Genomic DNA, 24,985 nt, shown 5'->3' with positions numbered 1-24,985 from the left:
TTCTGATGATTCAGTTAGTAGAAAGTAGAGTAATAGGTATTTCAAGTTAATACATAGTACTTACTTTAAATTCCATTCTTTAGGATGTTTTAGTTCAGCTTTCTTCCATTTATAATACTCTACAATAAAATTTGGATCTTCAAGCACTGAAATTAGAGTTTTGAAAAAGGAGCTGTGTATGCATTCTTTAATAATAGTTCAAAGTTTAAAATAATTTACTTTTCACTAAGTTGATATACAGCAATGATGTACACTATATACTTCAAAGTCATACTGCAATGCTCACTTTACGAATTTCTTCCTTTTACTTGAACTTTGAAACAAGATTTTTCTTCGGTTTTCATTATAATAACACTTGTTTATATATCATTTATAGTAATGAAGGTATTAAAATAACTCCTATAGAAACTACAGACATCGGGGCGCCTGGGTGGCGCAGTCGTTAAGCATCTGCCTTCGGCTCAGGGCACGATCCTGGCGTTCTGGGATCGAGCCCCACGTCAGGCTCCTCTGCTGGGAGCCTGCTTCTTCCTCTCCCACTCCCCCTGCTTGTGTTCCCTCTCCTGCTGGCTGTCTCTATCTCTGTCAACTAAATAAATAAAATCTTTAAAAAATAAATAAATAAACCCTATAAAAAAAAAAACTACAGACATCACAGTTTAACAAAATTCTAATTCAGCACTATGAGTGGAAAAATAAAATCTTGGAGTTGGAAGTGACATTATAAGTCTTGATCTTCCACAAAGCAAGAATTGTCAAGGGGTGATCACCCAATCCAGCCTCTGAATGAATCCCTTGCCAATGACTGTAAAGTCCCCTCTCTGTTGTTGGGAAATTGCCTGTTCCATTGCCAGACAATAAGGTCACAATGTCTTTCTTAATCCGAGTGCTGAGTTTCCACTGGTCCGAGTTTTGACCTCTGGAGCAATACCAACTAGTTTCATCCTTTCCCCATGGGAGAGAGCCCTTCTAATATTTGAAGATAGCCCTCAGAGCAGCCTCAGTTCCCTCAACTTCATCTTAAGACATGGCTTCTAGAGACCTGATCATCCTCACCATCCGGCTGGTCAACTTTGTTAATGTTCCTATTAAAGTTCACATCCAGAACTAGCTCAAGATCTTGATTTCTTTGGAATAGCAGAGGTGTGAGTTACTACCTCCCTTGACCTGTGTGCTACACTTCTATCAATTCATCTCAGATCTGCAGTATTTTCTGGAAATCACATTACACCCTGGCACATATGTTTGTGGTTAATTATAAACCTTATGCCTTCAATCAAATTAAAATAAAATTTGTTGAAAGCCAGATCATACAAACACATATACTCTATCATCTATCTACCTATCTATCTATCATCTATCATCTATCATCTCCCCGTTTCTTGTAACTGTCCTGGGTTTATAGTCTTGAACAATTTAACCAACTAGATGCTCTCTGCCAGACTTACCTTTATTTGGAGCTTCCTTCTAAACAACGATTGATTAACCTCTGCTAGCCTGATGAAATACATCATTGATAGAAACATTTAAACTGAATAGTTCTCATTTTCTTCTATTAATGTTACATAATTTTCACCAGCAATGTTCCTGGCTTTGATTTTTTTTTCTTCCTTCACACACACATAAATACACATGTATACATATTCTTTTTTAAGATTTTATTTTATTTGAGAGAGCACAAGTGGGGTGAGAGAGAAAAGCAGACTCCCTGTTGAGTCTCATGCTCTTCCCTCTGCAGCCTTTCCAACCTTGGCTGCACATTGTAATCACCTGGGGAGCTTTAAAATGACTCCTGCCAAGTCCCGCTCCCAGAAAACCCGATGTAATTAGTCTGGGGGTGTGCATTTTACATGGGAGTTTTTACAAGTTCCTCTGGTGGTTCTAATGAGCAGTCAAGACTGAGAACCACTGCATTAGAATGAGATGGTGCTGCCTCTTGCATCTAAATGCATCCTGGAGACATTTGCCCTTAGTTCCAGCTCAAAGACTCAAAGAATGGAAGTCTTTTATTGAGGGTGAAAGCAGGCAACCCCATGATGTTTCAGGGTGTCTGGTCTGTCTGATGACAGCAAACAAACACCAGGAAGCCTCCACTCAGTATTACAGAGTACGCTGGTCTGAAGGAATTCTTTCCCTTTGACATAAACATTTCCTTATGGGGATCATATTCTGTCATTAAGGTGCTGTGCCCACAACCATATGTATTGGCTTGTTCTCTGCCAGACTCTTATTTGCCATTCTATACTGATGCACAGAGAACAGTGGATTGTCAGTACATTTCCCCATATGATTGCCTATGATTATAAACTAATAATTATAATTATTGAAAAATGTACTGCATACACTTCAGAGTCTGAATTTAAATCTCAGGCTACATAGAGATAACATTTTTATACCACATTATGGAAGCAGTATAGCATGATAAAAAGAGCAATACATGTGGAGTCAGAGGAACTGGCTCAAGTCCTAGAGCCATAGCCTACTTGTACTAGTTAATAACAGCCACCTTCATTGAGCACTCACTATGTGCTAAGCACTATTCTAAGTGCTTCAATGCTATGAGGTTATGTGCTGTAATTATTTTCATTTTACAGACAAGGAACTGACACAGAGAGGTTAAGAAACTCCCCCAAGGCCACACAGCTAGTAAGTAGCAGAGCCAGGATTAAATCTCAGCAATCTGGCTCTAGAATTTACACTCTTTACCAATATATAATACTCCCTCCTACCTCTGTGACCTTAGGTAAATTACTTAGCTTCTCTTGGTCTTAGTTTTCTCATCTGTAAGACAAGAGTAATAATAATAATGCCTGGTTCACAGGCTTGATACACTACTATGCATGACATATATTAGGCATTCAGTAAGTACTGGTTTACAAATGAATAAAAGAATAAGATTGGGATGATTAAAAAACAAAACAGACTATACTTTGTAAACTGTATTGTACATGAATAAACTTACTATTACTATGGCACACATGACTATGGGTAGATTTGTAGCACAAAGATATGGAAAAGAGTTAATACCCCAAATCAAAATATAACCACTCATCAATATGAATAAAAAAGCTTTTAAAAATATGCACAAGAGTTTCATAATCTTTGCAGTGATAAAAATGTAACCATAGAGGAGCACCCGGGTGGCTCAGGTAGTTAAGCGTTCGACTCTTGATTTTGGCTCAGGTCATGATCTGAGGGCTGCGAGATCGAGCCCTGTGTCAGACTCTGTGCTGGGAGTGGAGTCTCTCCCCGCTGCCCATTCCCTGCTCTCTAAAAAAATTTAAATAACTGAAATTTTTAAAAAAGAATGTAACTGTAGAAACTGAAGTTATGAGAAATTTCCCTTTTATTTTTCAGTAGCTAAAGAAGCGTTCTATAATCTCAAAGCTTCATCTTTATTACTGCCAGGAAATTAGGCTGTTAAAAAATAGTATTGGATCTCATCCAGCTGAATTATCCAAAGACAAAATGGCCAGCAGCACATGTAAAGTTTAAATTTAATTTTTAAAAAGTAAGTCCTTTTTATTATTGAAGGAAAGCTCCTGAAACATTCTTATAACAAATCCCTAGGGGAAGAACAGGCAGGGTGATTGTGAAATCTTGCACCAAGGGCTACATTCAGTCTCAGAAATTCTTCTGGGCTAGGGGCAGCCACTAAAGCTATTGCCTTCGCAAAAAGAGATGAATTACATACTAAGTAGTGATAGCCACGGAAATGAGACCCCAATTAAACATTTTAGTGTTAACTCTTTTGAAGAAGAAACTGCAGTCAGTGGTACTTCATTATTTCCTTCCATTTTTAATTGTTCTTTATTGCAAGACAATCATTTCCAAATTCCCTGAAGTTCTGGCATGTGCTTCTGGTTTTTTTTTTTCTTAGCAGTTTGAAGTTTCCAAATGCTCCTATATATTTACATATTATTCCATAAGACACCATTTTCTACCAGTCGGTTTGTTTTATGGTTGAAGGAGTTGCATACTGAGTCTCTCCCTAGATTGTGCTAACTGCCTCTGGATGCCTTGTCTGTTAAGGGTTCCTGCCTCCTGGAGCCCATCTGAGTTCCTCAGTGTTTCCACATAGGAAGTGCTCCAGATATATTTGCTGAGTTGACTAAGCAGCACCCAACCACAAGGATTTGAAATGAAGTAAATATTCATGTACTCTGGCATCGAAAGTAATACAATTATTTATACTGATAGTGTTGCCAAAGATTGTGTTTCTTTAAGCACCTTAATTATTTTTCTTAACCACTCATCTGTGATTAGTGAGGAAGGTAATGGGTGATCGCAAAATAATAACCAACATCCTGAAAGAACATGTAATTTCCTAGAAGTTATTGATCTAATTTATTTTTAAATATTTGTTAAGCTTGGTGTTACTTTTTTGCTCTAATTTGTGCCTTAAAACTACAAACTTTTTGGTGATAGTATGTTCTATTGAAACCAAATATGAGACTATTACAATAATGAGGTGAAATTCAATGAGAACACAGATTAAAGCAGTGGTCATCAGGATGGAGTGGAGAGGGAAACATTCCGAATGTTGTAGGAGATGAAGTAAACAAGGCTTAATCTGGGAAATAAAGGGCTCTAAGAAATGTCTATGATTTTGGTTTAGGCAAGTAAACGCAATAATGGTGATCTATCACTAACCAAGGGAGATGATAATGGTGGGAGGATAGGTTTTGGGGCAACATAATGAATTCACTTTGGGACATCTTAAGTAGGAGATGCCTGTAACCCACGTAGGTGAATGTCCAATGCACAGTTATAAATATGCATGCAGAATTCAGAAGAGGGCCTGACTAGCGATGAGGTCTTGGGAATTACTGGCAGGTAGGCATAGCGAACAAGAGTACAAGTAAGATAAAGGGTAAAGATGGGAGTTAGGAAGGCATGGGTCTCTCCCTAATGCTCCATTTCAGCAGGGTAGCAGGGCAGCAGACTGGATAACCTACTTGGATCTAAATCATGAAACCGTACACTAAAGATTCGATTAATGGAACCAGAAAGTTGTCTAGCTCTCCTCTTCTGTCTTTTTAGCTCCTAATATATGATGGCAACAGGTGATTTTTCCTTAGATTGATATAATTGAAAGCCCTAGGTTCATATATTTTCTTGCTATTTTTCTACTTAATACTTTCTTCTCAGTTTTCAGCATAATTGTGTTTAGAATCAAAAAGGCTCCTCTTGCTATGACGGTTCTACATTTTAGGGTGGAGTCAAGTAAGCCTCAGAAGATTGAGAACTTCACCTTGCATTCCTCCAATTTTCTATCTTTCCTTCTGACTTTTAATGAGACTTCAGTCTAGGACTCTATACAAAAAAGGAACTAAATTAATAGTTGCTGAATGATTCGTATATAGAGGTAACAGAGGAGTTTATCACCTTCAGATTACAAATATATGTCAATGAGTCTTTGAAAGCAAGACAAGTTGAGAATAAGAGATTAATATATACCAAAAGGACATAAGCTAAGCCTAGATCACCTTACATGGACTTCTGTAGTATTCTGTGGCTTTTGATGTGGCTATTCCAGACCATGTCTTATAGTAATCATTAAATGAGATTGCTTTCGTTGATCTGAAAATATACATTAAAATCAAACAATGAATATTCGCAAGTTTCCTTTTTAACATCATTTTATCAGAGTAGACTGTTTCAGATAACAATATTCTTCCATAAGACATTAAACTGATTTGCAATTTCTAACAAATGAGCTAATATATCAATTTCTCCACTAAAACATACAAATCACAAAAAAGAAAAACTGTCCAAAACATATTTCAAAATGTAAAAGACGTACACCCATGTGTATACTATAAAAAGAAAAATATAAGTTTAAAATATCTGCCTTTCACTACTAACATTAAAAAAGGATTTTAAGAAAGGCATCATACGTGGACGTTTTTTTCTTTCTACAATAAACAGTTTTCTTAAATAGCTATCCCAAATTGAAATTGAAATAAAATCACCTTTATTTCCCTTTTATTATGAGGAGAAGTAAAACACCAGATACGAGATCAGTTTAATTTTCACACAGAATCTGGCCATTTTCATAGAGGGAAAAAACCAACTCTTCTAACAATCCTGCCTGCACTTACCCTTCCCTGTGCTAATATTACTCTATCTTAATGGAAGGGCAAAGATTGTTATAAAATATTGAACAGGATCTGTGAAACAGTTAAATAACTGCATTTCTAAATTTTTTCCCTACAAACATTTTAATTGCAGAGATTCTCAACACTACAAACAAAATATTCCTTTGGGATGTTTTTCAGACATGTGAAATCACCAATTTGCTGGTTTAAGTAGATGCTGAAACATCAGATGTAAAAGACCTTATGTTTGTTTTCCATTTGATGTTCTTAGCTCTTTGGAGGAAGCAGCAACTTCTCGGAACAAGTACACCAGCATTAATTTTTATAGGTGAATTGTAGGTACCTTAAATATTGAACTCAATTTAGAAATTAATGGGACAATATCTAAATTCTTGAATGCATCATTTATTTAAATGATAATTACAGATGCCTAATTTAAAGAGTAACATTTTTCAAATGTGTTATTGCTTTTGCAATCACACTTAAGTAGAAATCTGAAACTGGGTGAAGATAAATTAATCACTAATATTATTGCTTCCAGAGCTACATGCGGTGCTTTACACCATTAAATGACATATTAAACTAACATTAATTTTGCCAACGAAATGTTTCAGCATTTGGCAACAGGGGTAACAAAATGAAAGGCTGCATTATATCTCCTGCATGAAAAAGCTTGTGATCAATTTGCTGTCACAGATCATTTAGCAGACAACAATGACCCAAGAGGAAGGAAACTGTCAACACACTGTCTCCTGAAAAAAATACACCATCTTTAGGCACAATCGTCTCCATTGTATTTTTTGTCTGTTTGACGACGACCCATGACCCTCTCCCTTCCCAGCGGTGTCCTGTTCAATTTCAAACTGTTAGCCTTCAGGGGCTTTCTTTTCTTCCCCAGAATAATTAAAAATATTACCCTAAAAGGTATAACTTTAATATAGTTTGAATATACAAAGCAGAATGTCTTAAACATTTGAGAATATTGCATTTTCAATTCTGTAAAAGAAACAGCACCTTAAAATAGGAGAACAGTAACAATTTATGATGATTCAGATAAGCTACTAAGTTTACAGGGAAGTATAAAAAAATACATGTGTTTATAATTTGAACCCTTAACAGGAATTTACTGAGTATTATCATTGGCATTATGAATAAGAAAAAGTAGAAGACATAATTTAAAATTGAACATCAGAGCTTATTATCCTATTGGGAAAATAAGATATATACCCAAATTAGCAAATAGAATAGCCTTATATATTAACATATAAAGTGTTACATCATTTAACACAGACATTTGGAGATGACAATGACAGATACTTCTTTGGCAGTGGCAGTAAGCTAAAAAAGTTGGAAGAGAGAGCTGTAACTTTGTCTTGGAGCCTTTAGGGAAGAAGTTGCTTGGGATATGGACCTGGAACAGATGGAGAAGGCATTTTGGTGAGCAATGGCTCAGATGGGAAGGAGCATGGTGCGTGTGCAGCAGAGCGTGTTGGGGTAAGAGACAATAGTAACGAGATAATTGACTAGAGTGGAGAGTTCCAATTTCAGAGGAATTGGAATTTGATAAAATAACTGAAACTGGGCAATGCAGGTCTTCAGATTTAGGCAGAGAATGGATTAGAGTTGATTCAGGAATCTGATTTATTAGGTGATAGAGAGCAATCAGAAGTTCTTGAATAAGGCAAGTAAATTATGAACCAAGTGTGTAAGAGTTTCTTCTGGCGTTAGTATGCAGGGTGGAGTATATGAGAGATTAAATGCAGGGAGACAAGTTAGGAAACAGATGCAGTAATTCAGGCAAGAAATGCAGAGCTAACTGAGGGTGGGAGCAGAGACTATGAAGGGAAGGAGATGAATGTCTGACATGCTAATGAAATGACTGGACTGGTTTTCTGATAGGGTGTGAAAGGTGAAGGAATCTGGGGGTCAGATATTCTTCTAAAGCCTGGAAGACCATTTAGTTTTGCTATAACAGAAAGCATCTAGAGACTCTGAAGTAAAATATGAGCTTAAATTTAAACATAGGTTTTAGGTGATGACCTTCAGGAGTGTGATTGAGAAATTGAGACTGGAAATAAGAGATTTGGGTCAAATCAACATAAAGGTTGATAAATGGCGCCATTAGGGAAAACAAACACAGAAAGAATAAGTAAGTGTTTAGAAAAGAAAGATCAGACACCAATTCAGAGCTCAGAGGAGCCAGTGAAGGAAACAAAAAGGATCATTAAGGGAAGAAGAGAGTCGAGGTAATGCTAGTTCATGGAAGCAACATCCCAGCCATAACCCAAGCCTACTGATTAAACCCCTACCAATCTCTGGCTATTTAGTCATGTAATATCATGATTAAGAGTACAGGCTCTGGAATCATCTGGCCTGTGTTAAAACACTCAGGTCCCACTACTTATTAGCTGTGTGACTCCACGCATGTAACTATTTCACTCCTGTTTCCTCATCTATAAAATTAAGAGAGAGAACTTTCTCCAGCAGGTGTGATGTGCATTCAATGAAATCTTCCACGGGAAGAGGCAGGCAGGGAGTTTAGAATCCCTTAGTACTCAGTGTCAGCTGGTCTCCTCCACTGTCTTGGGCAAATACCTCATCATTTCTCTTCTGCAAGCTCTAAATAGCTTCCTCATTGTTTCTCTACCTCAGTTTCTCTCCCCCTATTCCAGGACGTCATGCCTCTGCTTAAAAACCACTTTTGGGGGTGCCTGGGAGGCTCAGTTGTTTAGCGTCTGCCTTCGGCTCAGGGCGTGATCCCAGAGTCCTGGGATCGAGCCCCACATCAGGCTCCTCCGCTGGGAGCCTGCTTCTTCTTCTCCCACTCCCCCTGCTTGTGTTCCCTCTCTCGCTGGCTGTCTCTCTCTTTGTCAAATAAATAAATAAAATCTTTAAAAAATTTTTTTAAAAAACCACTTTTGGTTATGAAGTTCTATAGGGTGGAGCCTAAACACTTTCAAATAGAGCTCGAGGTTCATCAGCATCTGGCCATCTCCAACCATTTCTTCCACCATTCATCTGCACATGCACAGGCTCCATCACATGGAACTTCCCGCTGCTCTGGGGTACACAATATCACATTTCTGCATGTGTGCAAGCAGGTCTGGCTGGAGACTTTTGTGTCTCCTGTGCCTGTCAAACTCTTACTTACCAAGGTTTTAGTCCATTAAAAATAGTATATATATATGAAGGTTGTCACAGTGGACATTGTTGCCTCTCCAGTAACTACTCCACTCTTCCCCCTTATGTTCATGACATTCAGTCTGATGGGACTGACCTCCATCCTGACTCTAAGTCAGGGTCTGATGGGTTTAAGGCTGTCTGGCAATGGTTACTACTTAGGAACAGAACCGGACCTAAAAAGAGCCAATCAGAGTGAAATTTATTCTAACTTTCTAGTACACCTTGATATCTGGGAGTGTCAGTCCTCTTTGTTCAAGATTAACTTGTTATCCTAAATCTTTTGCATTTGTAGATATATTTTATTTTTCCTTACGTATTTATTTTTTAGAGGGAGAAAGGGGGAGGGGCAGAAGGAGAAGGGGCAGGGGAGGGAAACAGGGAGAGGGAGAGAGAGAATCTTAAGCAATCCACGCCCAGCTTGGAGTCCTACGCAGGGCTCGATCTCACAACCCTGAGATAATGACCTGAGCTGAAATCAAGAGTCGGATGCTTAACCAACTGAGCCACCCACTCACCCCTGTAGATGTATTTTAAAATCATTTCATTAACTTCCAGGAAAAAAAATGTTGAGATTTTGACTGAGTTGAATCTATAGATTAATTTGGGAAGAACAAACATTGCAATAATATTGAGTCACTCTCAAGTCACAAACATTATGTATCTATTTCTTTAGGTCTTTTGAAATTTTTTCCAGAGATATTTTATGGTCTTCAGCATAGATGTCTTATTCTTCTCTTGTTACATTTTGATGCTATTGTAATGGTATTTTTTTTTTTAAGATTTTTATTTATTTGAGAGACAGAATGAGAGAGAGCACAGGCAGGGGTAGGGGCAGAGGAAGAGGAAGAAGCAGACTCCCTGCTGAGCAAGAAGCCCATTATGGGGCTCGATCCCAGGACCCCGGGACCATGACCTGACCTGAAGGCAGACGCTTAACCGACTGAGCCACCCAGGCGCCCCTGTAGTAGTATTTCTAACATTTCCATTTCTATGTATTGACTGCTTCTACATAAAAATATAGTTGCTTTTTAAAATGTTCATCTTATATCCTGGGGCCTTGCTAAATTCACTTATTAATTTTCAAGCTTTATATATTCATTTGGATCTTACCATTATATAAAATCCTGTCATCTGTGAATAAAGATAGTTTACTTCATCCTACCCAAACTTTATAACTTTTTTTTCCCTGGCTTTATGGCACGGGCTAGGACTTCCAGTGCAATGCTGAATAGAAGTGGTGATAATGGACATACATGCCTTGTTGCTAAACTCAGGCGAAAATCATTCAACATTTCACATTTAAGTATGAGGTTTGCTGTTGGATTTTTGTAGATTCTCTTCATTGGAATAAGGAATTCCTTCTCTATTCCTAGTTTGGTGAGAATTTTTATCATAAATGGGTGGTAAATTTTAGCAAATACTTTTTCCTGATTCATTGAAATCACTTTATGGTTTTTTCATTTATTTGGTTACGTAAGTTACACTGATTTTTAAATTTTAACCCAACCTGTCTTTCCTGAAATAAAGCCATCCTGGTCATGATGTATTATCCCTCTTTATGTATCAGTGGATTCAAGTTCCTAATATTTTGATTAGGCTTTATGCTTCTGTGTTTATGAGAGATATTGGCCTATAATTTTTCTTTCTTATAATAATCTCAGATTTTCAAATCAGAGTTTGGAAGTTTGAAAGTATACCCATTTTTCTCTATTCAGTGAAAAAGTCTGAATATTTTTCTTCAAAAACTTTTTTTTATTTTGAAATACAGGCCTACCTTGTTTTGTTGTGCTTTGCAGACACTGCGTTTTTACAAATTGCAGGTTTGTCTTTTTTTTTTAGTGTTTTTTTATTATATTATGTTAGTCACCATACAGTACATCCCTGGTTTTTTAAAGTTCGATGCTTCATTAGTTGTGTATAACACTCAGTGCACCATGCAATACGTGCCCTCCCCACCACCCATCACCAGCCTATCCCATTCCCCCACCCCCACCCCTCTGAAACCCTCAGTTTGTTTCTCAGAGTCCATAGTCTCTCATGCTTCATTCCTCCTTCTGATTACCAACCCCCTTTCTTTATCCCTTTCTTCTCCTACCGATCTCCTTAGTTCTTATGTTCCATAGATGAGAGAAACCATATGATAATTGTCTTTCTCTGCTTGACTTATTTCACTTAGCATTATCTCCTCCAGTGCCATCCATCTTGCAGCAAATGTTGAGAAATCATTCTTTTTGATAGCTGAGTAATATTCCATTGTATATATGGACCACAACTTCTTAATCCAGTCATCTGTTGAAGGGCATCTCGGCTCCTTCCATGATTTAGCTATTGTGGACAAAGCTGCTATGAACATTGGGGTGCATATGGCCCTTCTCTTCACTATGTCTGTATCTTTGGGATAAATACCCAGTAGTCACTATGGCTGGATCATAGGGTAGCTCAATTTTTAACTTTTTAAGGGACCTCCACACTGTTTTCCAGAGTGGCTGTACCAACTTGCATTCTCAACAACAATGTAGGAGGGATCCCCTTTCTCCACATCCTCTCCAACAATTGTTTTTTGCCTTGTCAATTTTTGCTATTCTAACTGGCTTAAGGTGGTATCTTAGTGTGGTTTTGATTTGAATTTCCCTGATGGCTAATGATTTTGAACATTTTTTCATGTGTCTGTTAGCCATTTGTATGTCTTCATTGGAAAAGTGTCTGTTCATATCTTCTGCCCATTTTATGATTTGTTTATTTGTTTCTCGTGTATTGAGTTTGAGAAGTTCTTTGTAGATCTTGGATACCAGTCTTTTATCTGGAGCATCATTTGCAAATATATTCTCCCATTCCATGGGCTGCCCTTAGTTTTTTTGGCTGTTTCCTTGGCTGTGCAAGAAGCTCTTTATCCTGATAAAGTCCCATAAGTTCATTTTATCTTTTATTTCTCTTGCCTTTGGAGATGTGTCGTGAAAAAGGTTGCTCTGGCCGATGTCATAGAAGTTGTTGCCTATGTTCTCCTCTAGAATTTTGATGGATTCCTGTCTCACATTGAGGTCTTTCATCCATTTGGAGTTTATTTTTGTGTATGGTGTGAGAGAGTGGTCAAGTTTCATTCTTTTGCATGTAGCTGTCCAATTTTCCCAGCACCATTTATTGAAGAGACTGTCTTTTTTCCACCGGATGTTTTTTCCTGCTTTATCAAAGATTAGTTGCCCAAAGAGCCGAGGGTCCATTTCTGGGTTCTCTATTCTGTTCCATTGGTCGATGTGTCTGTTTTTGTGCCAGTACCATGCTGTCTTTGTGATCACAGCTTTGTAGTACAGCTCGAAATCCGGCATTGTGATGCCCCCAGCTTTGTTTTTCCTTTTCAACAGTTCCTTGGAGATTCGGGGCCTTTTCTGGTTCCATACAAATTTAAGGACTATTTGTTCCAGTTCTTTGAAAAATGTCCTCGGTATTTTGATCGGGATAGCATTGAAAGTGTAGATTGCTCTGGGTAGTATGGACATTTTAACTATGTTAATTCTTCCAATCCATGAGCATGGAATATTTTTCCATCTTTTTATGTCTTCCTCAATATCTTTCAAAAGTGATCTATAGTTTCTAGGATATAGGTCCTTTACGTCTCTGGTTAAGTTAATTCCAAGGTAACGTATGGTTTTTGGTGTTATTGTAAATGGGATGGATTCCCTAATTTCTCTTTCTTCAGTCTCGTTATTCGTGTATAGAAATGCAACTGATTTCTGGGCATTGATTTTGTATCCTGCCACCTTACTGAATTGTTCTATAACTTCTAATAGTTTGGGAGTGGATTCCTTTGGGTTTTCCATATAGAGTATCATGTCATCTGCAAAGAGAGACAGTTTGACTTCTTCTTTGCCGATTTGGATACCTTTGATCCCTTTTTGTCTTCTGATTGCTGTTGCAAGGACTTCTAGTACTATGTTGAATAATAGTGGCGAGAGTGGGCATCCTTGTCGTGTTCCTGATCTTAAGGGAAAGGCTTCCAGCTTTTCCCCATTGAGAATAATGCTTGCAGTAGGCTTTTCATAGATGGCTTTTATGAGATTGAGAAATGTACCCTCTATTCCTACACTCTGAAGGGTTTTAATCAGGAAAGGATGCTGTATTTTGTCAAATGCTTTTTCTGCATCAATTGAGAGGATCATATGGTTCTTGAGTCTTTTCTTGTTGATATGATGTATCACATTGATTGATTTGCGAGTGTTGAACCATGCTTGCATCCCAGGTATGAATCCCACTTGGTCATGATGGATAATCCTTTTAATGTACTGTTGGATTCTATTAGCAAGGATCTTGTTGAGGATTTTGGCATCCATATTCATTAGAGAAATCGGTCTGTAATTCTCCTTTTTGAGGGGGTCTTTGCCTGGTTTGGGGATCAAGGTAATATTAGCCTCATAGAATGAGTTTGGTAGCTTTCCTTCTGTTTCTATTTTTTGAAATAGCTTTAGGAGAATAGGTATTATTTCTTCTTTGAATGTTTGGTAGAATTCCCCAGGAAAACCGTCTGGGCCTGGAGTTTTATTATTTGGAAGGTTGTTTATCACTGACTCAATTTCTTCATAGTTAATTGGCCTATTTAAGAAATCTATTTCTTCCTGTTTCAGTCTTGGTAGTTTATAGGTTTCCAGGAAGGCCTCCATCTCTTCCAGATTGTTTAGTTTTTTGGCATATAGCTGTTGATAAAAGTTTCTAATAATCCTTGCAATTTCAATGGTGCTGGTCGTGACCTCTCCCTTTTCAGTCATAATTTTAATAATCTCAGTCCTTTCTCTTTGTTTTTGGACAAGTTTTGCCAGTGGTCTATCAATTTTATGGATTCTCTCAAAGAACCAGCTTCTAGTCCTGTTGATCTGCTCTACTGTGGTTCTGGTCTCTAATTCATTGATTTCTGCTCTAATCTTGGTCAACTCCTTCCTTGTCAGTGGGTTAGGCCTGTCCCTCTGTTGCTGTTCCAGTTTCTTGAGGTGAGAATATAGAAACTGCATTTTAGATTTTTCTATTCTTTTGAGTGAGGCTTGGATGGCTATGTATTTCCCCCTTAGGACTGCCTTTGCAGTATCCCATAGGTTTTGGACCGTTGTGTATTCATTCTCGTTGGTCTCCATAAATTGTTTAATTTGTTTTTTGATTTCCTGGTTTATCGAGTCATTCTTGAGCAGGATGGTTCTTAGCCTCCAAGTGTTTGAGTTTCTTCCAGGTTTTTCCTTGTGGTTGAGTTCCAATTTCAGAGCGTTGTGGTCTGAGAATATGCAGGGGATAATTTCAATCTTTTGGTATTGGCTGAGACCTGTTTTGTGTCCCAGAGCATGATCTATTCTTGAGAATGTTCCATGGGCATTTGAATAGAATGAGTATTCTTTGGTTCTGGGGTGTAGTGTTCTATATATATCTATGAGGTCCAACTCGTCGAGTATGGCATTCAAAGCCTTTGATTCTTTGCTTAGTTTTTGCCAGGGTGTTCTGTCTATTTCTGATAGTGGGGTGTTGAGGTCCCCTACTATTACTGTGTTCTTATCTATATGTCTCTTTATTTTGGTTAAGAGTTGGCTTGTGTATCTTGCTGCTCCCCTGTTGGGGGCATATATATTAATAATTGTCATATCCACTTGTTGAATACTTCCTTTAAGAATAATATAGTGCCCTTCTGTATCTCTCTCTATGGCCTCTAGTTTAAAATCCAGTCTATCTGATATGAGAATTGCTACTCCAGCTTTCTTTTGAGGTCCATTTGCGTGGAAGATGGTACTCCATCCCCTTACTCTAAGTCTGAATGCATCTTTGGGTTCAAAATGAGTCTCTTGTAGACAGCAAATGGATGGGTCATGTCTTTTTATCCAATCTGCAACCCTGTGGCGTTTTATGGGAGAGTTTAAGCCATTTAGATTGATAGAGATTATTGACAGATATGATTTTAATGATGCCATTTCTCTTTAAAGTCTTTGTATCGGTTGTGACTTGCTGCTCTGTATCACTCTTGGGGCCTTTTTACCTTTATAGAGCCCCCCTTAATATCTCCTGTAGGGCTGGTTTCGTGGTTACGAAATTGGTTAATGATTGGCGATTTTGGAACGTCTTTATTTCTCCATCAATTCTGAATGACAGCTTTGCTGGATAAAGGATCCTTGGCTGCATGTTTTTCTCTGAAAGAGCTTTAAAAATGCCCCCCCAAGCCTTTCTCTCATTCCAGGTCTCTGTAGACAGGTCTGACGTAATCCTGATACCTTTGCCTTGGTACGTGAGAAATTTCTTTGCCCTGGCCGCTTTCAATACTGTATCCTTGGATCTAATATTTGCGAATTGCACTATGACATGCCGTGGCGTAGGTTTGTCCTGGTTGAGCTTGGATGGGGTCCTCTCTGCCTCTTGGACACGAATGCTTGTTTCCCTTGCTAGATTAGGGAAGTTTTCAGCTACAATTTGTTCAAATATCTCTTCTAGACCTCTGTTTTTCTCCACCCCTTCAGGGATGCCGATGATTCTGACATTGGATCGTTTCATAGAGTCAGTAATCTCCCGTAATCTACATTCGTGGGCGTGGATTTTTTTAAGACCAGCTTCTATTTTCGTTTTTTCTTCTACTAACCCATCCTCCAATTCGCTAACGCGTTCCTCTGCCTCGGTGACCCTGGCCGTCAGAGCCTCTAGTTTTGACTGNAATATCTCTCTCTCCAGGCATAAGACTGGAGGATTGATTTCAGGAGATATAGTCAGGCCTGACTAATGACATGGCTAGGTCCTCACTGAATAACCCAATAAAGAAATAAAACTGTCAACAAATCTAGTCTGTATTCAAATATTTTCAATATTTTTAATGATTGATTTCCATTCTTCATATGTCTGTCAATGGACAAAGATCACTACACATTTGCATAAAGTCAATACCATGAAAGATAACAACCAAAACAAATAAATAGGGAGAAAAGTAGGAAACAGAAACATACTTTGCTGGAAATCTTCCAGAATATAGAACAAAAAACAAAGATGGTGGGTAATAGGAGAAAATAGATGTTTCAAAATTAGAGGACTGGATTGGTAGATCCTGCATCTCAATATGTGGATATTTAAAAGAGAGAATAGTGAAAATGGAGGGCGAAATGATAAAAGAAATCACATAAGAAAAAATTTCAGAACTGAAGGATTAGAATTTGAGATTTAAACAGCCTAACAAATGCCCTATATGATGAGTAAAGAAGGAAAAAAAACACACACACATACACACACACAAACAAAGCAACTACATCAAAAAACATTATCAAAAAAAATTCAGGGGCGCCTGGGTGGCGCAGTCAGTTAAGCGTCTGCTGTTTGGCTCAGGTCATGATCCCAGGGTCCTGGGATGAAGACCTACATCAGGCTCCTCCCTCACCCTCTGTCTGTTGCTCCCCCTGCTTGTGCTCGCTCTCTCTGTCCAATAAATAAATAAAATAAATAAATAAATAAATAAATAAATAAATAAATAAATAAAATCTTTAAAAAAATTTCAGATCCCTGGAAATAAAGAGGAAATTTAAAAAGTTTTAGAAGGAAAATACATCATATGTGAAAATCAGACATATGAGTGAAATCAGACTTCTCAAGAGCAACACTAGAAAACTACATGGTAATAGGATCTTTACAATTCTGAAAGAAATTTCCAAACTAAAATTTAACTAAATTGTAAACATAAGACAGTGGAATAAATACAATTGCAGGTATATAAAGTAATAATAGATTTAACTCTGATGTATTAAGAAGCTCCTAAAAGAAGTGCTCCAACAAAATGAAGGAGCAAACCAAGCAAGAGAAAAGCAAGGGATCAAGCAGGTGCTCCAATTCAAGAAACAGGGAAAGCATCATCCCAGGACACCTACCAGAGAACTGCCAACTTGGAACCGAAGGAGGATGGAATGCCAGAGAAAAGAGGTCTCCAAGGGAGAAAAATGCAATTGATGGACTACCTGGGAGTTGTTTTACAGCTTTGTCACAAAGTTTAAGGGAAGAATAGATAATAGATATAGTAAAAAACAAAAAGCAAGGGAATGAATAATTGGGCCATTTGTACAAGGAAAGAAAAAGAATCATTCATGGTTCTTTTGGGACATATAATTACTAAGTCACAGTAAATATTAATGTAACCAAACTATATTAGGAAGAGGGGGAGATAAACATGGATGGAAATAGTAAAAATTTAAATCTTTTTATTTCAAAAGAAGCCTATAAGTAATATCTAAAACTGAACACCCAGAAATATAAGTATTAAAAAAACTTAGAAATATAGTGGTAAATTCCAGAAGAAATATGTGTTGAAAGCTCTTGGTAGTTTGTGGGGTGAGGGCAGCACACAGCAATGGAAGGTGTGGGGTTCCAGGGTCTGCTATGCTTCATTAAAAACCAATTTGTATGCTTCCAGGGAAGATGGTAGAGTAGGATCCTAAGCTTACCTCATCCCATGAATACAACTAGATAACACCCACATCAGTGTAAATAACCCAGAAAACAACCTAAAGACTGGCAGGACAGATTCTTCACAGTAAAGGTAGAGAAGAGGCACATCAAAGAGGGTAGGAAGGGCAGAGACTTGGTCAGGAGCCAAACAGACCTGTGGACTGTCTGCGGAAGGGAGGGACACCGCGGTTGCAGAGACAGGAAAGAAACAGACCCTCACGCCAGGTTCCCCAGGGACAGAGAACTTGGATGAGGAAGATGAATCCCCATGACATTTGGCTTTGAAAACCAGAGAGGCCTAACAGTCAGTGGGGCTTAACACCTGGAACTTTAAAAATCAGCAGGCTCTGCTCTGAGAGAGCCAGGAGGGTGACAGGAAACTGAGTCCCTGCCCTTAAAGAGACAACACAACAAACAACCCTGCTGAGATAAGGCACAGAAGGCAGCAGTTTGAAAAATACCTGGAGTATATGGGAAGGAGATTTATTTACTAATCTCAGAGCATGTGCTGGATGGGCGAGGAACTTTGAGCAACTTCTCCAAGAACAAAAGAGCTATGGCATGTCATTTCCCTCCTTTGCCACCTAGCCTATACACATGGACACCTGCAGGAACCAGTGCAGCACCAACACTCCCCACCTAGCTGGCTAATAGCTCTCCCTGCCCCCGCATTCTTCTGTGGACATGCCGCTCCATCCAAGCCTGGGCAGTTTCCCTAGGCAGTTGCAGATTCCCTCCCACAGCAGACCCACACAAACCTTGCTAAAACCACAATCCCTGACCTTGCTTTCTCCTGCTGACCTGCCCCTCAAATATGCTCTTGGCGGGAGCCCATCCAAAGTGGTACGACAAGCCTGGTGGTGTGCAAGCAGCCCCAGTAGGGGCCCACACCACCCCAAAGTGACTCCTGAACTGGAGAGGGGAAGATAACGACACACACCAGTCCAACTGTGGCCCCAGCAGTGGGCCAAAAAAGCTTCTTAGGAAATAACACATGGGGTGTGCCCTGCAATTTCATTCTACTGCATCTCTGGCAAATACCTGGTCTGACTCAACTCAAGTCCAAGGTGGCCCCAGACTGACCCACTAACATCAGAGGCACAAAAGCCTGCTCACAACAGGAAAAGAGAGCCACTTCAAATGACTGAAGGCAAAAGGAGCTCATCCACAACAGTAGGGCACATGCAACACACATAGGAGATAACCCTGAATCACCAGGTTCTGGTGAAGAGGGGACATTGGACTGCAGGGCACTACAGGACATCTTCATGAAGTCATTACTTTCAAAAGCAGGAGACATAGCTGACCTTCCTAACACAAAGACACAGACACAGAGAGTTAGACCAAGTCAGGAGACAGAGGAATAGGCCTCAAATGAAAGAACAGGACAAAATCATAGCAAGAGAGCTAAACAAAATGAAGATAAGTAATATGCTTGATAGAGAATTTAAAGTAATGGTCAAAAAAGATACTCACTGGACTTGAGAAAAGAGTGGAGGACCTCAGGGAGACACTCAACAAAGAGATGGAAAACATAAAAAAGAACGAATCAGAAATTAAGAACTAACAACTAAAATTTAAAATACACTAAATGGAATAAATAACAGAGTAGAGGAAGCAGAAGAATGGATTAGTGCCCTGGAGGACAGAGTAATAGAAAGAAATCAAGCTGAATAGGAGAGAGAAAAAAAAATAAAAAATGAAAATAGACTAAGGAAACTCAGCATAACAACATTTGCATCATAGGGATTCCCAGAAGAAGAGGGAGAGGGGGGAGTAAAAAATTTACTTGAAGAAATAACAACTGAAAACTTCCTGAATCTGGGGAAGGAAGCAGAAATTCAGATCCAGGAGGCACAGAGAGCTTCCAAGAAAATCAACCCCAGAAGGTCCACAAAAAGATACACCGTAATTAAAATGGCAAAAAATCGTGAAAAAAAAAATTAAAGCAACAAGCGAAAAGAAAACAGTTATACACAAGGGAAACCTTGTAAGGCTATCGGCTGATTTTTCAGCAGAAACTTTGCAGGCGTAAGGGAATGGCATGATGCATTTAAAATGCTGAAAGAAAAAAAAGCTGCACCCAAGAATACTCTGTCCAGCAAGGCTATCATTCAGAAAAGAAGGAGAGATAAAGAATTTCCCAGACAAACAAAAGTTAAAAGAATTCATCACCACTAAACTAGCCCAACAAGAAGAGTTAAAGATGTGTCTGTGAGTGGAATGGAAAGACTACAAGCAGGAATAAGAAAAGTAGGAAGCACAAAAGCAGTACAATTAAGTATGTCTATAAAAACCAGTCAAGGGATTCACAAATTAAAAGAATGTAAAGTATGACACTGTATACCGAAAACAGGTGAGAGAGGAGTAAAGAATGGGTTCAAACCTAAGTGACCATCAACTTAATATAAACTGCTATATGCATAAGATGTTCTATATAAACCTAATGGTAACCACAAATCAAAAACCGGTAATAGATATGCAAAAAAAAAAGAGAGAAAAGAATCCAAGTATATTACTAAAGAAAGCCAGCAAAGCATAAGATAAGACAGCCAAGAGAAGAAAGCAACAGAGAAGAACTACAAAAACAATCATAAAACAAATAACAAAATGGTAATAAGTACATGACTATCAATAATTAATTTGAATGTAAATGGACTAAACACTGCAAGCAAAAGACATAGGATGATGGAATGGAAGACCCATCTATATGCTGCCTAAAAGAGACTCATTTCAGACCTAAAGACACATGCATATTGAAAATGAAGGGATGGGAAAGCATTTATCATGCAAATGGAAGTAAAAAGAAAGCTGGAGTAGCAATACTGATATTGGACAAAATAGACTTTTAAACAAAGACTAACAAGAAACAAAGAAGGACACTATACAATCATAAAGGGAACAATCCAACAAGAAAATGTAACAACTGTATACATTTATGCACCCAACATTGGAGCACCCAAATATATAAAGCAGCTAATAACAAGCATAAAGGAAGAAACTGATAGAAATACAATAATAGCAGGGGCCTTTAAGACCCCACTCACATCAATGGATAGATCATCCAAATAGACAATCAATAAGAAAACAGTGGCTTTGAAGGACACATTGGATTAGATGGATCAAACAGATATATTCACAACTTTCCATCATAAAACAGCAGAATACACATTCTTTTAAGGTGCACAAGGAACATTCTTCAGAATAGATCACACATTAGGCCACAAAACAAGTCTCAACTAATTCAGAAACACTAAAGTCACACTACACATCTTTTCCAACCACAACACTATGAAACTTGAATCAACTACAAGAAAAACTCTGGAAAGAACACAAATACATGGAGGTTAAGTAATATGTTACTAAACAATGAATGGGTCAACCAGGAAATCAAAGAGGTTATCAAAAAATACATGGAGACATGAAAATGAAAACACAATGGTCCAAAATTTGGGGGATGCAGCAAAAGCTGTTCTAAGAAGAAAGTTTATAGCAATACAGGTCTAACTCAAGAAGCAATAAAATCTAACCTTACACCTAAAGGAGCAAGGAAAAGAAGGACAAACAAAACCTGAAACCAGTAGAAGGAAGGAAATAATAAGGATTAGAGCAGAAATAAACAAAATAGAAAATTAAAAAATATATATCAATGAAATCAGGAGTTGTTTCTTTAAAAATATCAACAAAATTGATAAACATGTAGAAAGAAAGAAAGAGAGAAAGAGAAAAAGAAAGAAAAGAGAAGAAAAGAAAAGAAGGAAGAGGGGATTTCAAAATCAGAAATGAAAGAGCAGAATAACATTGACACCACAGAAATACAAAGGATTATGAGAGGATATTATGGAAAATTATATGCCAACAAATTGGACAACCTAGAAGAAATGGATCAATTCCTTGAAACATACAATCTCCCAAAACCAAAGCAGGAAGAAATAGAAAATTTGAGCAGACCAATTACAAGCAATGAAATTGAGCCAGTAATCAAAAAACTCCCAACAACCAAAAGTCCAGGACCAGAGTGTTCACAGGTGAATTCTACCAATATTTAAAGAAGAGTTAATATCTACTCTTCTTGAACTACTCCAAAAAATAGAAGAAGAAGGAAAGCTTTCAAATTCATTCTATGAGGCCACTGTTACCCTGATACTAAACAGAGAAAGCCAGTACAAAAAAAGAGAGAGAGAGAACTACAGGCCACTATCTCTGATAAACATATGTGCAAAAATCCTCAACAAAATATTAGCAAATTGAATCTAACAATACATTTAAAAAAATCTTTCACAACAATCAAGTGAGATTTGTTCAATATTTGCAGATCAATCAACATGCTACATCACATTAACAAGAGAAAGGATAAAAACCATATGATCATTTCAATAGATTCAGAAAAAGCATTTGATAAAGTACAACATCCATTCATGATAAAAACCCTCAACAAAGTAGGTTTAGAGGGGACAAACCTCAACATAATAAAGGCCATACATGAAAAACCCAAAACTAACATCATAGTCAATGGTGAAAAACTGAGAGCTTTTCCTCTAAGATGGGAACAAGACATGGATGTCCACTCTCACCACTTTTATTCAACATAGTACTGGAAGTCCTAGTCACAGCAATCTGACAAGAGAAAGAAAGAAAAGGCATCCAAACTGGTAAGGAACAAGTAAAACTTCCACTAACTGCAGATGACATGATACTATATATATAAGTCCCTAAAGACTCCACACACACAAAAACTATTAGAGTTGATAAATTCAGTAAAGTCGCAGGATACAAAATCAATATACAGAAATCCACTGAATTTCTATATATTAGTAATGAAATAGCAGAAAGAGAAATTAAGAAAACAATTCCATTGGCAAATGCAACAAAAATTATAAAATACCTAGGAGTAAATTTAACCAAGGAGGGAAGAGAACTATATTCTGAAAACTATAAAACACTGATGAAAAAAAGTGAAGACCACACAAAAAATGGAACAATATTCCATGCTCATGGATTGGAAGAACAAATACTGTTAAAGTGTTCATCCTACCCAAACCAATCTACAAGATTTAAGGCAACCCCTATCAAAATACCAGCCCCATTTTTCACAGAACTAGAACAAATAATCCTAAAATTTGTATGGAACCACAAATGACCCCAAATGGCGAAAGCAATCTTGAAAAAGAAGAACAAAACTGGAGGTATCACAATACCAGGTTTCAGGATACACTACAGAGCCATAGTAATCAAAACAGTGTGGTATTAGCATAAAAAGAGACACATAGATCAATAGAACAGGATAGAAAGCCCAGAAATAAACCCACAATTACATGGTCAATTATTCTATGACAAAGGAGGCATGAATATGCAATAGAAAGAAGTCTCTTCAACGAATGGTGCTGGGAAAACCGGACAGCTACATACAAAAGAATGAAACAGGACCCTTTCTTGCACCATACATAAACATACACTCAAAATGGATGAAAGACCTAAATGTGAGACCTGAAACCATAAATATCCTATAAGAGAGCACAGGCAGTAATTTCTCTGACATCGGCCATGGCAACACTTTACTAGATATGTCTTCTGAGACAAGGGAAACAAAAGCAAAAATACACTATTGGGACTACATTAAAATAAAGAGCTTCTACATAGCAAAGGAAATAATCAACAAAACTAAAAGGCAACCTACTGAATGGGAAAAAATACCTGCAAGCAACTTATCTGATAAAGGGTTAATATCCAAAATATATTTAAAAACTTACATAATTCAACACCAAAAAAATCCAAAAAATCCAATTAAAAATGGCTGAAAACACGAACAAATATTTCTCCAAAGAAGACATCCAGATGGCCAACAGACATATGAAAAGATGCTTAACATCACTCATCATCAGGGAGATGCAAATCAAAGCCACAATGAGATATCACCTTAGGCCTATCAGAATGTCTAAAATAAAAACCACAAGAAACAACAAGTACTGGCAAGGATATGGAGAAAAATGAATCCTTGTGCACTATTGGTGGGAATGTGAAGTGGTGCAGCCACTGTGGAAAACAGTATGCAGATTCCTCAAAAAATTAAAAATAGAATTACCATGAGATCCAATAATTCCGTTACTGGATGTTTACCCAAAGAATAGGAAAACAGTAATTCAAAAAGATATATGCACCCTTATGTTTATTGCAGCATTATTTACAAAAGCCAAAATATGGAAGCAACCCAAGTATCCACTGATAGATGAATAAATAAAGAAGAGGTAAGATACACACACACACACACACACACACACACACACACACACACACACAAATGGAATATTACTCAGCCATTAAAAAGAATGAAATCTTGCCATTTATAACAACGGATGGATCTAGAGGGTATTATGCTAAGTGAAATAAGTCAGTCAGAGAAAGGCAAATACCACATGATTTCATTCATATGTGGAATTTAAGAAACAAACAAAACAAAAAAGGGACAAACCCAAAAACAGACTCTTAACTACAGAGAACAAACTGGTCATTACCAGCGGGGAAGTGGGTGGGGGGATAACTGAAATCAGTGAAGGGGATTAGAGTACACTTATCACGGGGGGCACTGAATAATGTATAGAATTGTTGAATCACTATACTGTATATCCAAAATGAATACAACACTGTATGTTAACTATTCTGGAATTAAAAAAATATATGAATTTAAAGAAACAATTCACATCATTTGTTCTTTGAAGCTGTGAAAATATTTCTTCGATAGAAAATAAATAATATTTTTAGTTAAAACTAGCAACTAGATATTTTGCTGAAAGTTACTGCACTACCTGATACAACAAAATATAAACAAGAAGAAAAGANATACAACGAAATATAAACAAGAAGAAAAGAGGTTTGTAACTCCACCAAGTTGACCCACGTGCACCATCCTGTTAAACTTGATCTCCACATCTCTTGACATCTGTGGATAACAGACGACCTATAACAACAATGTAATCCTCAACAACCAAACTGGGTCTGAAGGCTGGCGCTAAAGCTCACGTTCTTTCATGAATAAGCTGTGCTATTGGAATAAATCTCTTTCTCTTTGACATCCAGAAAGCATATTTTCCAGGGGAAGGGGTAATCTTACACCTAACAACAAAAAGCAGTCCCTCTAAAGAGAAAAACAAAACAAAACAAAACCAGAAATCCTATGAGTTATCACCTACTTTAAGCGTATTAACAATTTTCTTTAAAATTGTTCTACTGTTAGGAGGATGAAACAAAAAACCCAAAAACTTAATTGG

The 24,985-nt window shown here is 37.6% G+C and overlaps 1 protein-coding gene across 1 annotated transcript in view; it reads right to left on the bottom strand.

The window, feature by feature from the left end:
- Positions 1-60: 60 nt before the first annotated feature.
- The window catches only part of UBE2U (ubiquitin conjugating enzyme E2 U), a 43,280-nt gene continuing 18,355 nt past the window's right edge, over positions 61-24,985 (bottom strand). Inside the window, 3 exon segments of the mRNA XM_034653617.1 lie at positions 61-146; positions 5,495-5,583; positions 12,447-12,459. Coding sequence (XP_034509508.1) covers positions 61-146; positions 5,495-5,583; positions 12,447-12,459 — 188 coding nt within the window.

This window comes from Ailuropoda melanoleuca, chromosome 2 (assembly GCF_002007445.2).
Source record: "Ailuropoda melanoleuca isolate Jingjing chromosome 2, ASM200744v2, whole genome shotgun sequence".
Taxonomy (NCBI): Eukaryota; Metazoa; Chordata; class Mammalia; order Carnivora; family Ursidae; genus Ailuropoda; species Ailuropoda melanoleuca.
The sequence above is the reverse complement of the archived record's forward strand: the minus strand, read 5'-3'. Positions and strand labels throughout refer to the sequence as shown.